Here is an 18597-nt window from a genome sequence, read left to right as displayed (position 1 = left end):
CCCAAATACACTTATGGAGAGGAAAATACAAAAGGCTAAACATGGCACCTGGGGTATACTTGTGCAAAAAGTAAAATAGCTCCAAATGTGTAACAGTGGTTAAAAAAAATGTGAGCCATAGCACAATACCGAGCACAGTTCAGATTCATTTATCACTTATCAGAGTTATGTAGGATAGGTGCATTTCTGTCTTTTAAGATCATCAGTTTATTCATTTTAGGAAACTGCAGGGCCAACAATCAATTCCTGGACAGAGTCTTCCGCTCCAACATTAATGATTCTATGACTTCACTGACGTTTTGTTTTGTGTTGTGCCATTTCACAGTCAATCAGAACTACAACTACACTCTCAAAGCCACCACCCTAGATTTTTTTTGACTACTTCAAGCAAGAGCTTTCTACAAAAGAAGTCTAAATGAAACAACACACTGAAAATGTTCTTTGCAAAGAAATATTGTGAAACTCTATAATCTTCATCAGGTAATCTTTCCAACTTACTATTCAGAAAAAACCTGCAGGGACAGTAAGAGTCAGCTCTACGTAGTTGAGTCTTTAATTGTGGAAGAAAATCAATACCATTTCAGAGTCTAAAGCAAGAGAAACGGGTCTGTAGTCAAAAAAGAAATGGCTGACCTTCAATGCAAAGTGGATGCGTATTAATTTCTTGCAAGTCATGCGATGTTTCAATACTTATCAACAGATTCCTTGATGTAATTTGATTTTTCAAGTATTTAGTGAAATCCTGTAGGCGGATACTGAGCACCATGTTTGAACACTGAAATGCTGGTAGAAAGCTTTCAAGAAGAAGAGCCATACTAAAAGAGAAACTCCAAAAGTTTTATTAGGATTTTAACAGACATTGGGGAAAAAAAAAAAAATTAAAAAAAAAATAAATTGCATAATGATTGAAAACATTTTAAACAAAGATGCAGCGTGGTATCAAGTAAAAGAAAGACTGGAACAGCTGTCTATGTACGCTGTAAGGAAGATGTACCAGAATAGGGATACAACGTTTTTAAAATTCAAGGGCAAATGTGAACAAGCCACATTTTGATAGACTGACTATATACCTTAGATGTTTTATGAACTGCATAGCAGTGTTAAAAAAAAATAGCAACAAAAAAACAAACAAACAAAAAAAAAAACACAACAGTTTTATCCTAGCTATATTGTATTCCTGCATTTGCAGTTTACAAGGCAGAGATTTTGTTTACAACATCGATAATTTTAATAGCTCTGGATTCTTGTAAAAAATAAAACTAATTTAACAACAACAACAAAAAAAAGCCTGTATCTACATTTGAAAACAAAAGTGCATGAATCGAGAAATAGTGTTATTTCTTAAGAAGAACACTGAGTACTTAAAAAGTTCGTTTTAATAAATCAACAACAGATACTTTAGATGTAGATCTGCACTGTGCTACAAGTGAGATTCTACCAACACCAGTTCCTACAACTGGATACCCTCTTCCTAGGGAACGAAGATACACCCCTGCCTACCATCACTTACCAGGGTTTTGGGTAGTTACAAAGAATGCCAAGTACCAAAACCACCACACTGCTGACCAAGACAGATGTTTTAAAGTAGATTTTGCCATAAACTTGACCATAAGCTCCTCGGCAATCAGGATCCCTCCAATCACAACTACTTTTAAGCATTGGAGAGCAGAAGCATGGAGCCATTAGAGCTAAAAGATAAGAAGTGATTACAGTCTCTCTCCTGCCTTGTACTGAAGAATTTGTGGGTAGATAAGCACTTCAATGTCCTAAGAGAACAGGGCTGTTGTTTTTATTTTGTACTGCTATTTATTTATTTGTATTTTTTAATTCCTACCTAAAACCCTGCTGGTCAGTTCTGTACATAAGATTCTCCTTCTCTGATTCTCCTTTCCACATAACTGCAGTATCAGCTAAGAATTACCACAAATACTGCCGACTTCTCTGGTAGGTTTACTCAATTCCTCCCTTCAACCAGAAAAAAATAAAGTGTGGAAAGAGAACTCAGGATCCAGGCAGAGCTTCTGTTTGAGCTCTGGTAATTTCAACTCATGGCACTAAAGGATTAGATTTATTTTTTTTTTTTCCTGGGCACCTTTAGCACTCTGGATAGAAAAAGGCAGTGAATGTTTAGCTGGACCAGACCCAGAATGGGAAATGCGCAGATACCAAAGTTGTGAACTGCAGCCAGGCTAGCCATAAACAACTGTCCAGTACAGAATTTACAAGTAATAAATTTAGCCATTTTTGTAAACATCTCCTCCTTACTAATCTCTTATTTTTTCCTACAATGGAAATACGTACTGTATTTCTTTGTTCTAAGCTCTGGTCTGTTTCTGTTTTAGCTTTGTGGCACAGTTGCTAAGTGCAACAAGCTAGAGACACCAACACTAATACAAACAAGTTGGAAAGTCAGTTCAAGTAATTACAGTTTTGCTATACCAGGGCATTTTTCATAGCATGTATTCCCTATTCACAAACGCTTTGCAAGATCTTTTATTATGGAAGACTGGAAACAAACTGGAGTTGTTCATTTAACAGGTGTGGTTGAATAGACATTTCTGATATGCTTTATGCAATTAACAAATCATGTCTCATCTTATGAAGATGATACATTTGATATACATACCAGTAATTTAAAATGCTCCTCAAAAAAAAAAGCAGCATTTTTTTTTTTTTTTAGACAAATTAACAGAAAAGGAGACAATACATCTCACAACACCAGAAAACAAGTAAAGCCCTTTCACTAGCTGCATTATAAGTTCATAAGTGTTCATCACATACTTTGAAATTCCAACTGCTCAAGCAATTTAACCCTCAGCCAATTGCAGGACAAGGAGAAACATTTTAAATCAGATGTCACTGTAGGTGCGAGAATAAAAACTAGCATTCCATGTTTTTAGCTCTAAAAGTTTTGCTCCCAGAAGTGACGTAGCTGCTAATAGCTCAGAAGAAAAGTGATCATTTTTGACATGTCAAAAGAAAGTTGTACTAAAAATTAAGCTGCTGCAAATCTGAGCTCACTTAGATCATCCCTAAAAAAATGTTTAAAAGTTTATCCTAGGTCACCTGTTAATTAGGAACAGCAGTAAAACACTGATTTCATGACTAAAGATGTGCTTCAATGCTGAGTGTTTGAGATATCTACCATGAAGTTTTGAATTCTTCCTCATCTTTCAAATATTTGGATTATAATTTGTTAAGAAAAATAGACCAACTGCAGAAGGTGCATTTGGTCAGGATTTTGTCTCAGTACGATTCAGTTTCCTATCTAAACGTGCATACCATTTAGAGGCCATTTCTGAAATGTCATTAGTCAACAGCAACATGGGCACCAGTGAATAAAAAAAACACACCTTAGGATTCCTTTTTTAAATTACATAAGTTAGATAAAACTACCCTGTCCAGCAAGTTCCAAATTTTTCAAACGTTAAGGCAACTTTCATTACTTTCCAGCTAAACAGTATTATAAAAAATAAATGTCACTTCAAACCTTATATACACAGTGACAGAGTAGATTTAGCTAGAAAGTATCTTTAGTACATTAATAAAGTGTCACGTAATATTACCGAGGTTATATCAGGTGCTTGAGTGTATGTGCAATTGGAGTGGCTGCAATATTTAAAGTACAGGTTTCAAAACAGAACGCAGTGAACGTCCTTCTTTAGTGAGTTCTCGTGTTACACACATACATGGCAGTGGAACAGCCTCCTCTCTTCTCTCTACAGCATTATAGCTACATTTCTTCAGGTGGTCAGCCATGCTTACGATGTCAGCAAACTTCCACTCATTCACAGTACAGAAGGCTGTACTGAACCGCCAAACCTAGAAAACAAGTTGTACACAGGCTCAAAATGCTTTAAGATACCCGAACTCAGACGATTAAATGCGCTATACTTTCAAGACATGTTTTGGATCTACAAAAAAATCAATATGACAAAACCACACAAGTCCAAATTTTGGATAGTCAGTTCCAGGCTGACTCAGATTACACCAGTTAGCTCTGAACACTGGAAAGAAAGCCAAACAATAATTTTTAGTGTGTGCCTACAAAGTAAGTGCTATCGGAAGTTAAATGATAAAGTGCTGCATAATCATCTGTAATGGTCATGATTGGTAGCTTCATTAGAATATTATCCATTTGTGAAATGATCAGCTTCCACAATTCCAAATGATTGCTGTGGATACTCTGCACTTTGGAGGGTGGGAAGACTGAGAAACAATTTACAAAGGTCACTAGAAAGTTTTAAAAACAATTTACATGCTTAAGGCACTCAATCACGACATCAAATATGATCTGAACAGATCAAAATTGCTTAAAACAGAATAAATGCAAGAGGTGCAAACTCTGTAGGCAACTTTCCCACTTTTATGGAATATTTCAACACCAAAGAAAATAACGAGCTAAAAGCTTAAACCCAGAGGTTCCTTGAGATTTTCAAATGTTAATTTACACCAAATAAAAAGGGCAGACATCACTTCTGCTTCTTGAAGCATGTGGAAAATCGAACCAACCTACTAGCCATTTTTGCTAATTATTCTATACGATAATCTGTTTCTTGAAGGTATGTCATATAAAAAAACAGTAACGGAAAAGCAGAGATGACCATAATTAATACTTTTCCTTTTACCTCCATAAATAACTTACCTTTTCTTTTATTTGCCAAGAAGAACTTCCATCTGGGCACTTTCTCTTCTCCCAGAGCAGTATCACCATTCCACGTGCTTGAAGCAAGCTTCCACACACATCTCTCATTAAACGCGACACTCTTGAAAGCTGACATAAACTAAAGCCATCTAGAAAATTAGCAATGTGCTGCAAAACCTCAAAAGGTAGACTACTCAAATGGTCATTGTGTAGTCCAATTAAGCAGCTCTTTGCTGGTTCTACTAATACTGTAGATATACTAGGCTGAACTCCAAATGACCGTAAGTGGCGGTCATGAATAATTTTTGCCCCTTGTGTTGAAGGACAAAACCTTCGTTGAGAATATGTACACCCATAATATGCCAAGGGACACCTCTGCTCCATCCAGCCATTAAGGCCAGCATGAATGTCACCATGCACATTCTTAAAATGAGAAGAAAATTCATTCCTCCTAAATAACTGTCCACAAACAAATGTAAACATTGAACGCTGTTTTGTTTGGTATCTAGCCACATATTCCAATACCAAGTCCAGTCCAAGGGTCTGGAATGGACTTGGATTTGAGAGCTGTGGGTTGGCATGATCACATGCAGATGCTGAAGCTATTTCTCCCACCATCGTATTTGTGGCCAATATAGCTGATGGGAGAGAAAACGTTTGGGTCCCAAAGTCAACACGATACACATCGACAGTGCGACTTTCTGATATTCCCCTACCTCCAGGAGAGTCTCCTAGGCAAAACAACAGAGCTGCAGTGATTAGATCAATTCCCTGAAGACCCATAGGATCTTCTGTTATCTCCAAATCTGATGTATCAACAGCTTTGTCTTCTTTTGGTGCTGACCAAAGGAATTTGTACGATCGATGCCGCATAATTGAAAACACGTCTACATTTCTCAGTCTTTCCTGCTCCACTTGCCTCTCTAAAATTTCTTCTTCATTAGCATTATGGGGAAGCAGCATATGATTAACATTGCCATTAACTAAGTGATCAGGTGGTATTACTTCTTTAGGTTGTGCTGTTACAGGGAAGGAGCTGCAAGACTGTAATGCTTCATCATCGTGAGATGCAGTACATTCACCATTTGCTACACTGGATGATTTTGAATTAGATACACTAAGATCTTCATTCTGGTCCAGCACCCTTGAACACTCATTTTCTACATGAAAACCATTACACAAAAGCGAGGAGTTATTAAGGTTTAGATTTAAGTCACGACTTTGTATTGCATCATAACAAATATCACTAGAGCCATTTTGTTCCATTTGAGAATTTTGATGCAGGCTATCAAAGTTAATTCCCCCAACTGCTCCAGTGTTTTCTTCATCTGGATATTCGTGGTCAGACTTACTATCCTGAATAATGCCATTAGAAGCTTGTTCTTTAATCTCAGTATCTTCTTTCATTTCCTGTGGTGAAGCACAAAGCCTTGAGTTTAACATACTAATGTCCCTAGTAGCAGTGTTCAGGATATCCAAAGCAGCAGCTAAACTCCTTGTTGTTTCCACAGTAGCTTGATAAAGTGCTCCATAAGACTCTTCGTCTACAGGTATCAAACCATTGGAGCACACTGTATCTGGGGCATTTGTTTTGACAGATGTTTGTTCTCTGGATTCTGACATTTGATCAGCTGCTTTTGACATCATAGTTGCTACTTTAAGTGATTCTAGTAACATGCGCTGGTCCTGAAGGGCCAAAGCCATATCTAGCTGTTCCACTTCATCAACATCTTTACTCAGATTTTCATAAGATTTTCGGTCTGCATAACTGACAGGCCATCTGTTCCACTCCATGGTGCAACATACCACGCTTGCAGGACAAACTTCCAGATGATCAGCAATTTTATTGCGGGCCACTACGAAGGGACATCCGAAGCCACTATTCAAACAAGGCACTCTTTCAAGTGGACATAAAATGCGATGTTCCTCAGCTTTACATGAGTGAAAAACTGCTCCACAGACCAGTGGACAGCCTATCAAATCGCACGAAATGCCAGGTTCTGGTCTGGTCATACAACGACGGCTGACACAGTTCACACAGTGCAAATGTTGCTGATGTTCCTCCATGACTGTAAATCCAATTCTGAATGAAGAGAAAGGAGACAAAAAAACCCACAAAATATTAACATTGTTAATATTTACCAACAGTTATTTGCATTTTCTCATTCTCCATACGCATGAAGAAATGCATATTAAAATAACACAAACTGATCAGTAGTCATTTTAAGAGAACAAGTAGGTGAAATTTTACTTCAAACAAACAGTGTTTACAAGTTCACCCAAAAATTAAACATATATATTTGTATCAGAATACACGCACCAACTGTCACCAGATACATGTCACAAATACATGTCACAAACTATCAGCAGATATTAAATGTGTAACTTAGATAAAGACACTGAATAATCTCTCAGGAAGAGCTCTTTTTCCCTGCCCATTCTAAACAGATGACTCAACTAAAACCAAAGCAACAATCATCAACTACCATTTATTACCTAAAACCATAAAACATACCACCTACAAAGAAAGGAGACAAAATAAAGCCAGACTCACCCTCATCTGCACTAAACATCCAGTTCTCTCAACTAAACAAAGTTGCCTGGGCTACTTGCCACCAATTAAGCTTGCAGCACCTTCTTCATACAGGTCTGTTTAAGGCAACCTGCAACCCTCAGCATTGATGGCAACCTCCCTATGTGTCTCCACACACATTCCTACAGAGAGCAGTCCTCTGTAACAGCTCTTCACTCTTACTAATTTAATCTGTTGCTCCTCTTTCATTTTTACATTTTTCCATAAATGTAGTTAAATGCATAGTATAATTGCTCATTTCTTTTATTTCACTGAAAATTTTGACATTACAACTACACTACCCAAAACAGCCCTACTGATGCATCTTCAGTTCAACCCACTGATTTAATAAAGATAATTTATTTAATGCATTCTACCACTCATCCTATTTACAATACTACCAGTTCAAAGTGTGGGGGTAACATGGCAACTCTCTATAACTAGGACAAACAGCAATAGAAATCCAAACAGAACTGACTGCATAATCTGTTTTAACACACTGACATACACAAACCCAATTCTCTCCTGTGCTAACTGGAAAAAAAGTAACAATTACCAAAAGTTAAACTTTGGATCTTTATATCATACTTCCAGAAGCTCTGAAACTGCTTACCAACTTCAGTGCAGGCCTGCATAAATGACCAAACCCTCCCACGTGCTCCAAAAAGCTCCCCTGCAGAAGCGATACCACTGGGATTACAGTTCAGAGATACCAGAGAGTGACTAACACAGAGCCAAACCTCAAAATATATTGCTCAGTTCCATCTTTTCCTCACTCCCTAAGCTCCAAATGAAATTCAGCTCTTTGTTGTTGTTTTTTCTGTTTTGTTTTGTTTCATTTTAATAAAAATAAAGTGCTTGCAGAACTTAAGATTAATAGAACAGAAATGGTTCCTTACTTTGTTTTCTACTGGCTAAAAAATGGGCTCAGTAAACACTTCAGCTTTAATTCATTAAAGCTTCTTAAATGAAAAGTACTCTAAAAACGAGAATGATAAGTATTATTCCTTTTCTTCAAACTGAAGATAAGGGGAAACAAAACAGCTTTTCAGACACTCCACTTTAAATTATTTAAAGTATTTAAATAGAGTTCTGTCCAACGTCACTCAGCTGTATTCTTTTAGGACTTTGAAATTCATGCCAACTTATGTACCAATCAGTTCTCATCCCTCCATCCCTCGTAATTTGGATAACTCAAATATTTCAGCCACCCACTCTCTCCGAACACTTCTAACAAAGAAGCATATGTGCTACACTTAGCAGGCAAAACACAGCTGAATTTCCCCACTGCACCTTTGTATGTATATACTGAGTAAGAAGTTTCCTCATCACAATTTATCCAATGCATCAGTCACCAAACTCTATGACTAATGGATTGCAGAACATTTCAGCAAACCTTTCTGGCACACAACATACTTTAAACTTACCTATCACAACTGGTGGCATCTAACAGAAAGACCTTACAAATGTTCAGTACACAATCAAACGGAACATTACTGGACAGAGAATGCAGTTTTATTTGTAGTTCTTTTAACAAAGCTAAAAGTAATTCCCATGAAAAACAACAGTCTACCTGTTGAAAGACCAAAACAACCTTGGAGTTTTGCATCAGTACTAAAACCAGACTCCAGGTTTCCTGGAGTCAATCAGAGAACAGAGATCAGAAGGATTCTCTTGGATTATGTGCGTATTTTAAAGCACTTGACACACAGTGGAAACAGCCTTGAAAAAGAACAATGTTAGCTGATAATGAAAATGTCTTCATAGGGCCCAGTCCTCCATATGCCTAAACACAGCCTGGCTTCCAATAAACGAACAGTCTGGTTCTGCAAGGCTTAATTCGATCAGTAAGCCACAATTACATTTCAAAATAAAGGTATGTTTACCCACTTTGCAAAAAGTTGCACCCCTGGCTCACTTTAAGAATCAAGCTGTTTCTAGACCAGACAGCAAGTTTGTTAGCTAGAGCACACAGCTATGCTAGCACTGCTGTCTTGCTTCTAGGCCAAAGCTGGCTTACATTCAGGCTGCTCAGAATGCAGTTAACCAGAGCTCATGTTTGCCTGCACCATTTGTGTAGACATACCCTAAATTAGTCAACTACCATTAAATACTACCTTTAAATAGCCCATGTGAGCTTGCACAGAAGTACATTCTATTAAGACGGTAAAACATCCTCCTCCCTAGCACGCTATCTTGGTCTTTACAAGTCAGACTGTGAAACCCAAGTTGTGTGATTACACTAGCTTTTCTCAAGCTCCAAGACTCCCTTCACACAAGCTAACCCCTACCAAAACTTAACAATCTCATAGAAACAAGTGAATTTTGAAGTGTGTGAGAAATAGACAGAACCTGGTAAAAACATTAAATATCACTAATGGCTTATGAAGACCACATCAGATCCTAAAATATCATGTGCTACCAACAGGTAGATTCTAACTCTGATAGCAGATGTTTGCAGCTCTTCTGTTTGTTTGTTTGTTTAATAAAGAAGCAGTTATGCAAGTGAACAACTAAGTAGCTGAAAAAAATCTATTCTCTCAGTACCTGTAAATTACAAGTTTATTGGCACCTATAAAAGCTTTATTGGTATTAAATGTTTCTCCTATTAAAATTCAAATCCTGTGAATATATATATATATATAAATATATGACCTAAAAGCTATTTGGACATTAGTAGAGCATCAGCATGACACTCACTACAATTCTGTACAAACCTTAACTTCATAGCACCTGCTGCAGAACTTAGTACCTCTTTGATTCACTGATTAAGTGTTTCCACACATGAATCATTTTCCTTTGAAGTTCCACAAATGAGGCATTGCTAGTACTACACGCAGAGCATGAGCCAACACCTTCTTCCCAAACACTATTTGACGAAGAAAAAACTGTTGGGTAAAGGATAAAGAAAATTCTTGCTGGATGTAGCCAACTCTGAAGCTGTGCTATCAATTACTCTGACTGACAAAAGTGAATACCCTGCAAAGTACACCTAAAACACACACATTGCTGACAAGAAGAAAAACAGCTGTCATTAAAGCACATACAAATCACATTTACAGTGTTTATACCCCATTGTGTTTCTTGCCACAATTTGGTGAGAAGACAAAATGTCAAATCAGTGACTATAGCAAGAAGGAACAGCTGTTCTTTTCTGATAGCACACTGTCAGCAACTAGGTTCAGTTCATATGAGATGCTTAAGTACGCACACTTGACTGTTACTAGCAGAGAAACCTAAAAATACATCCAGTTCCAATGAGGTGACCACTGGTCTCAGAATTTGTGCAATCACTTGATGTTATTGTACATACTATACAGTCAGCTGACCAAATCAGCCAGAGCATGCTTTGAAAATCTGTCATAATTAAAAGGATTAAAATTCCAGCTGCTACAGCCACATGATTTTCAGTTGCTGTTGTAACACAAACATTAAAATAGCATAACAGGACTTTTGAACAGTCACTGCACAATAGTTCAGCTGAAGTGAGAGCTCTGTCTCCTATAGAACAAAGCGTAAGCGTACTTAGTTCTAACAAAGCTGCAATCTGGTTACTTACTCCCCTCTACATGAACTCTTGGGTTCCAGTAAGAAGGAAATCACTGCAATTATTGCCACTGCTGGAACCTCCATTACTCAGATGCTTTCTATTCAACAAACCTATAAAAGCTTGACTCTCTTCAAGACTCTTCCCTCTATCAAATTTGATTAAATAGGCCAACAGGTTCTTAAATTACCAGTTCAAGGAAGTAGAAGAACAGAGATACACAAGCAGTACTACAGGTTTAAACTCCCAGAAGCATCCAAAACCACCCACAAGCAACCAAATGAATGCAAATTACTCTAAAAAATTCCCTGTTGTTCTGAAGATTGAACAAGACAACACAGTATTCCTGAATCTTCCTTCCACCTTTTAACCAGCTCTGTGGCCAAGATTAGATAGCAAGAAGAATACAGAGAGGAATATAAAAACGTTTTAGAATATTCTGCTAAAAATAGAATTGGTACTACTACAGAAAACAACAGAACTATCTTCTTCTTCTACATCCTCCCATGCACAAGAGAGCATCATTAATCTTGACTAGAAAAACTGCTACAAACAAATGTCATAGTCTTCTAGAAGGTAAGCTCTACTTTGTCTCAGTTGTCCTGCACAAGTATAACAACTTTGATACTTACAGAACAGACAGAATAGCTGTGTTATGTGTGTTACACTTGCTTTTTCTTTGGTTGTGGGTTGTTTTTTGGTGGAAGTTTTATCTGCTTGGTTGATTTGGGGATTTGTTGATTATTTTTTTGTTGTTGTTGTTGTTGCTTGGTGTGGCTTTTTCTGATTTATTAGTTTTCAAATTACAGATAATAACATGAACAGGATGTTCAGTCTTCTGACACCATTCCAATAGGGGGAATGACAGGTATCACCACTAGCTGCCATCCCAGCTTGAGGTAAATGACAATAAGGCAACTCAACTCATCAAACTCAGCTCACCTAGACTCAACAAATACCAAGGTTAAACAGCCTTATTTTGAGGCTTCTTCAAAACCAATGCAGCCATTGTCCCCCACATTAGGGAGCAGGTCACTTCAAATCCTACTTAAATGTGTATCTGCAGCATCAGGAAGGCAGGAATAGATTTTAATCTAATGCTACATTAATTTCCAGCTACTCATTCAAATGACAAATTCTGAAGCACAGCAGTCAACATTATGAACTGCTAGATCCTTACGTGGAATAGCATTACAAAGAAGTGACAAATTTATAAGTTATGTACTTCAGTTGTGCAGGTAATAGAGTAGTACATATAGCCATCTCGATATATATTTTTTTAATACAGCTTTCCTAGTTTCAAAGAGGAGTTCTTGACAGGGATTTTGTGAAGCCTTATGTCTTCAAATTGGTTTACATGAGAGAGACTTTGACAAAACAAAGTCCTCTCAGATGCTACACTTAAAACCCCAACTCGATACAAGTGACCCTTTTCCTCTATTTCTCAGAGATCATCAAGACAACCCCAGCTTCCGTTACAACCAGGTGCATCACAGTTGTCAATCCAAATATTGTGAATGTAGTTTTAAAGAGTTTTCCCAGAATAAAAATGTGAACAGCACCATCCCTGGCTGGTAGTGAGTGCACATATTGGATACATGAGATTGAGTCTAGATTATTCCAAAATTAGTGAATACAGAACAAGAAGCTTCAATTAACTAAAGCCCAAACTACTACCCAAGTAGTATGCTGCTTTCACTGTTACCATCACAGGCTACAGCAATTCACATATAACACATAAAAGAGGCAGAAAACAATCAGGCTCAAAACACGCCTTCTTACTGCAAGGGAAAACATAAGCATAGATACTTCTGCAAGATCCTGCTTTTATCAGTGATACAGCACAAAGGATAAATCAAAAGTCTCGCTACCTACTGTTTATGAAGCATAATTTAAAGTTATCCATCCGCTTAAAAATACAAAGCAAGTTAGAAATTACTAACAAAGCAAAAATACTGAGCATTAAAATTTGGGAGGAAAAAAAAAAAAAAAAGTGCAAATTTTTATGTGTCAACCTTGAAAAGAAGAGCTTTTCTGTATCTATCTCCTGAAAAAATCCATCCTATTATATTAGCTGACCTGTATTTCGCATTCTTTTGGTCAACACTTCAGGAGTTCCTTTTTCCCCAGTGGTAAAACATCTTCCTCCCATTCACAGAATTCACTGAGATATTTCCTTTCAAATCACTGCAGATGAAAAAAAATAGAACCAAACCCAAAACAAAATACTGCTTTGAAGCAGACACTCGGTGCCCTGTGTATCTGGACTGCCTCCATTTTACAACAGAACACTTTCTCTATTGCTATCAAGCTCCAAGAATGTTAGAAAAAAAAACAACAAAAAAAAAATCAAACCCCAAACTACTAGGATTTCCTTAGAGTACTTTTGTGACAGATTTGCCATGCATTCTTCTTGACACATTCCCCAAAGAAGAAACCTGAAGGCCTAAATGTGCCTTTTGCCACAGGACAATCACACCAGGAACAGCTATGCTTGGCGCATGGCTCAGGCACAAAAGCACTCTACCTGTTGAGATGGTGACAGGGCAGAGTCAGCTAGAGAGCCAGCAGATTTCATGTGTAAAGTACTTCTGAACTTGAGCTCAGCGCGACTCCTCGATTGCTGCGAACTCTGCAAAAAACAAGATCAGAAACAAGGTTTGATTTCTGGGGTACAGATTGCTTTCCATATGTACAATCCTCTGCAAAGGTTGTTTGGTTACACTACCTGTAGCTACAAATGGTTAAACATTATCGCATTTTTTCAGGGAAAAATAAACAGGCCTTTAATAGACTTTACAACTGTAATGCCATTCTAGCTTACTGCTAGCTGTTAGTCACGCTAGATGGTTACTTTGATTTAAGGCTAGAAAAGACTACACTTCAAAGTTATTATTATAACCTGCTTCACTTTATTCTCTGGTTTGGCTCACCAGGAATCTTTCAGGAAAAATATGCATGAAACTTGAATTAGAGACTGCAACGGTTGGAGAACTAAAAAAAGCATCCCAAGTTTATAAAATAATCAAACTGCTCTTTACTCAAGTTAGAATTTGTCCAGCTCCACTCTTCAGACTTAAAAACCTGTTAAACGGTTGCTTAATATTAATTAGTTCTTTACTAAACAGGCTTCTTCTATGTGCTCACACCCATGCGCTTATTAAAACTTGACAGCGATGGAGCAGAGGTTATATATGGTTATATATCTGAATAAACAATGTCATGCTCAGATATCAACTCACAAATCTTACAGAAAAACAGAAATTAAACCATCCTAAGAAATCAGAACCGTAATTACTGCTAAAATGTAATGCTTCCTTCATTACAGCTGGTAGTTGTACATCCAGAAGAAACCAAAACTGAATTCTTATTCTTCTCTTTACATAATATTTTAATTCATACGCATTGCTGCAGAATACCTGTCCTTATATTTACAGAGATCAGGCCAAAAATCTTGTTACTATACTGCTCCAGGTCTTACTACACAAGTTGAACCAGTTCCCGTGGCAATGTAAAAAAGCAACTGCCAAATGGAACGTGAACACAACTGCTCTTTAAAACCAAAGCAAAGATGTAGTGTTCTCTGCACACATAAGGGTATTTCACTATTAAAACATATACCCCTGATAGTAGCACAGAGCCTGATCACTTTATAAGATACATTTGTATATATATATACATACATATATATATACAAAAGTCTTAATGTCCCACCTGCCTCCTCCATACCGCCTCAGATAATAGCAAAATACAAAGACTGCCCTAAAATAATTTGAACGTTTTAAAGTAGATGAGAAAGAATGGGAAGCCAAGATCAGAAATGGTGTTAGGAACATCAACCTATTACATTTTCAGGTATTCAACTTTTTGCAACACCTGTTTGGCTTTTCCCCCCTCCTACACTACTCGGTTTTAAAAGCAATATCCAGTTTCAAAGAAACAAAAACCAACCAACCAACCACCACCCACAACAAACAAACAAGAAGCAGGAGAAACCCCCCACCATTTTCTAAACTAAACCAAACCTATCTCAGTCTATGGCAGGAAGCTGGGAATTTATCTCCTGGTGAACGTATGCTGATCTTTCAATGCTTGTAACTCCAATCTAGAACTAGAAAACACACAGATCTGCACTATAAGTTTGTGCAAGGTTTGTGGACTTACAAGTCATCAATTTCTGATCTCCAATATAATTTAAACCGCCCTTCCCAAATGTCAGTGGGCACAAAGCTATTACTTTTTCCACAGACTCCAGCTGAACATTCCCATCCAAATACATCCCATGGCTGATGACAATAGTGACTCAGCTAAAAGTTGTTCTTGTAAGAACATTACAGTTACAAAAGCACTCCTGAAAAGATCCTATTTGCAGAGAACCTGCCATTCCAACAAATTTCTCTGTCCCACCGGATTTTTGGAGCACTACAGTTTATGCCAGAGATGCTGCTAAGTAAACAAATACAAAGCTTAAACTCCCCAAAACAAACACCATATCACCTGTCTCCTGGCACCTACGTGACGAGGTCCAAACCAGGTATCACTGCACAAAGATTGCTGAACCAATAACATAAGTTCCACACAGAATGCTGTAACCACACAAACTGAGAGTTCCTCTCTTTGAGCCTCTCCTTCTCATGCCTTAAGTTTAAACCTATCAGGTTTTCATCATGGTTTCACGTTAAGAGCTTAGAGATCAATGTTTGACATTTGGTCAACAGTGCAGTCTATTCAATTAGATGTCCTACAGGCTGTAAGGGTTTGCATAGTATTTTACATGCAGATGGCATTTAGAGATTATAATGAAATGAAAAAAAGGGTGTCACCCCAAAGACTATTAAAAACAACAGCTCACAAAGTTAGTCAGAATCTAAAACTCCCTTGCAGTTTCAGTTTCCTTGGTCTGTTTTATACCACAAGACTTCACAATCCACACTGGAAAACAGTGTGCAAACACTTGAGAAAGCTTACATAGATCTCTCTGTAATCCTCGTTCAATTTTAAACTCTTGCTTTAAAGTCTTCAACAATTTGTGGTCCTCCCAGGAATATCCAACCACTGCACGATCAAGCTGTCTCACTGACAGAAATTCAACTCATCTTTACTCATACCGTTCAGATAAAGAAATTGAAAGAGAATCGTCACCAGCACAAATCATCATTACATACGTGATTGTCTATGCTCATCTCCGGACCACTGTATCCCATTGCCAGAGGCAAACTGCATTTGCCTCATCTGAGACAGAACTCACCAAAGAAACGTGTTCATCAGTAAGAAGGAAATTATGTTGCGTTGGTTTTCTTTCAGTTCAGCTGAACACAAAAGCACGTGTTTGTTATGATGCTGAAATCCCCAGCAGCTGTAGAAGAGCACTCAAAGACTGACATCCCTATGCTGTCACAGCCACGTGCTTAACACAGGTACTGGGAAAAGCCCTTCAGGACATAGGTTTAAAAAAAACACAGGTTGCCTATAAATGTTCAGAAACCTTGCCAAGATACTTTCCAACCAGGTACTTCTAGTTAGACTTATCACTCATAAAACTTCTATCATCAAAGTAAGAGGCAAATTACAAAGTTAACTGAGTAAACCAATGATTCAGTTCCAAAGAGAAAGGACATCCAAGAAGCACAGCAAAGACACTGCTTTTCCTTAGACTTTGCCCATTCTGCAAGGATTCTCCTATTCTCTAACACCTTCCCACTTGAGAAAAGAATGAGGCAGTGGCCCCGCAAAAAGTTTCAGTCTGCAATACAACTTCAATTCACCCTGTGAATCTAATTTCCTTTCCAAGTACAGCCAGACCAGTACTGAAAAAACACTCCAAGCCATTTAGATGCACACAGAGCAGAAGACAGACTAAAGTTGCCCGTGTATTTCTCAGTCTTCTGGCTTACTTTGCTTAGCAACCAAAGAGCTTAATGACACTTTTTGTACTTTTGCAAGAGAAGCGTAGAGATGAAGACCACAGAAAAGCATCACTACACTCTCATCACCACACAGCACTGGGGATACACGAGCTTTAGCCCTCCAAATCACGGTACGAGGTGTATGATATACATCAGATGGCAGCAGTTGCAGAGGGAAAGGATTTGAGCACCAGAAGTGTTCTCCAGAAAAAAAAGGAAGACAAGAGAGAGCAGAGGGAGATCTCCTTCCTTAAGCAGTAGCAAAAGCAAAGCGATGCTGTTGTTACAGGAGTACAGGCCCAGTTTAGGATCAGCACGCTCACACACACTCTGATTTTGGCACAATAACAACACAATCAGCAAAAGGGAAGCAAGGATTATGAAAAGCTTCTCGGCCAAACCTGCCCAGAACTTCACAGAACAAAAGAAAGCCCTTTCTCCAGCCCACGGGATTTCTCCCCAGAGATTTCAAACAGCGGCAGCATTACAACTTGTGAAAGAGAGGCTACAGCACCGTTTCAGCGTGCGTGCCTTGCAACAAGCCCCTGTCACAGCCCGACACGCTGCCGATCACCGACCTGCGGGGTCACACGAGTGCAGCTACGCAGCCTTCCTCGCCTTTACGTGGCAGACAGAAGCTTCCAGCACGGGCCTACAACCCGGTAACAAAAGGAACGGAGAGAGACAAAAATTCTGAGAAAGCACAACCTCTCGCATAATCCGAGCACAGAGAGCGGGAACCCGGGGGATTACAGACGGCTTTCGGCAATACCTCTGGATTACTCCCGCTTTCCCCGCCCGCAGGAAGGGCACCCGCCGACCTCACCGGGCAGCCCCGGCCTTGCCCCGTCCGTGCCGGTGGCAGGGCAGGCGGCAGTGCTCGCTGCGCTCCGGGCGGCGGCAGGGCCCCGGCAGGGCCGAGCGCGGGGGCGGGGCCGGCACCCTACAAGGCCCGTTCTCACTGGCACCGGGCGGGCAGGGAGAAGGGGACGCGGGCAAAGCGCACCCCGAGCCCCCGCGTCGCCTCCGGGAGGCTGCGGCCGGCACCGCCCCCTCGCCGGCCGGACGCTGACAGGGGCGCCGTCCCTCCCCCCGCGTCCCGCCGCCGTTTGTTTACCCCTGGGCTGTCAGGCGGCCGCCGCCGGCAGGCAGCGGGACGCGGCCCCGCTGGGAAAACAGGCCTCGGCCGGCCTCTCCGGCCGCAGACAGCCGCGGCTCACCCGTCGCCGTCGCTCGGTAGGCAGCAGGGAGCGGAGGAGGGCCGCGCCGCCGCGCCTCGCCCTTTCCTCGCCGGGATCTCGCCGAGCGCCGGGCTCACGCGCGGCCCCGCTGCCGGCCGCGCCCCCAACGGCCGCGCGCACTAGGCGGGCGGGCACGCGCGCGCGAGGCGAAGAGACCGCTCCTTCCCGGCTCTGGGGGGGCGTGGCCACGGGGCAGGGCGAAATGCCCGGATGTCGCGTGCTTTCCTTGCATCCCCCCCCCCCACCAGCGCGCATCTAAGGCGCATGCGCGGCGGTGGCTGCGGTCGGTTGGTCGGCAGGCGTGCGTAGCCGTGGGGTCTTTGTGCCCGAGCAGCCCCGCGGCTCGCACCGGAGCTGGTGTGGTGTGCTGCAGCGCTGAGCACTGCGCCTCTGCACAGCGCTGCCTGACGGCCTGCTCGGAGCGTGCCTCGTGGCGTTACCGCCCAGCGCCTCTCTGTGTGCATGTCTGGCCGGGCTCTCAGAACCCCGCTGAGCCAAACGGGTTGGTTGGTTGATTTCCTAGAAACCTGGCCTGGCTCCCGGCGGCTCTGGGCGCTGCCGGACCGACTGTATGACATGGCTGCTGCAGGCAGGTGGGGGCCACGCCGTGCTTAGAACGCTAAGGGTCGTGTCTCGGGAAATACAGAATCTGTGCCACTTTATTGACTTGTGGATGCCCCATCCCT

The 18597-nt window shown here is 40.4% G+C and overlaps 1 protein-coding gene across 7 annotated transcripts; it reads right to left on the bottom strand.

Moving 5' to 3' along the window:
- Positions 1-817: 817 nt before the first annotated feature.
- On the bottom strand, positions 818-18072 carry FBXO30 (F-box protein 30). 7 transcript variants are annotated; one of them, XM_072333047.1, is made up of 5 exons: positions 17788-18072; positions 17249-17322; positions 13292-13396; positions 4646-6728; positions 818-3822 (listed from the first exon to the last, which is right to left on the bottom strand). In XM_072333047.1, exons 4-5 carry the CDS (start codon positions 6710-6712, stop codon positions 3619-3621), a joined length of 2271 nt encoding a protein of 756 aa, XP_072189148.1. In that variant the 5' UTR covers positions 6713-6728; positions 13292-13396; positions 17249-17322; positions 17788-18072; the 3' UTR covers positions 818-3618. The 7 variants fall into 7 exon arrangements, with proteins under 7 accessions (XP_072189148.1, XP_072189149.1, XP_072189150.1 ...); XM_072333048.1 differs by having other exon boundaries at positions 17891-18072; XM_072333049.1 differs by lacking the exon at positions 17249-17322.
- Between the last annotated feature and the right edge of the window lie 525 nt (positions 18073-18597).

The sequence above is a fragment of the Excalfactoria chinensis genome, chromosome 3 (assembly GCF_039878825.1).
Source record: "Excalfactoria chinensis isolate bCotChi1 chromosome 3, bCotChi1.hap2, whole genome shotgun sequence".
Taxonomy (NCBI): domain Eukaryota; kingdom Metazoa; phylum Chordata; class Aves; order Galliformes; family Phasianidae; genus Excalfactoria; species Excalfactoria chinensis.
Note: the sequence above shows the minus strand (reverse complement) of the source record. Positions and strands in the feature narration are given on the sequence as shown.

Excerpts from the sequence above, each read along its gene's own strand:
- FBXO30 (XM_072333047.1), bottom strand. The coding sequence starts at position 6,712 with ATGGAGGAACATCAGCAACATTTGCACTGTGTGAACTGTGTCAGCCGT. Across the intron at positions 3,823-4,645 it reads CTTGGCAAATAAAAGAAAAG|GTTTGGCGGTTCAGTACAGC; the intron begins GTAAGTTATTTA and ends CTTGTTTTCTAG.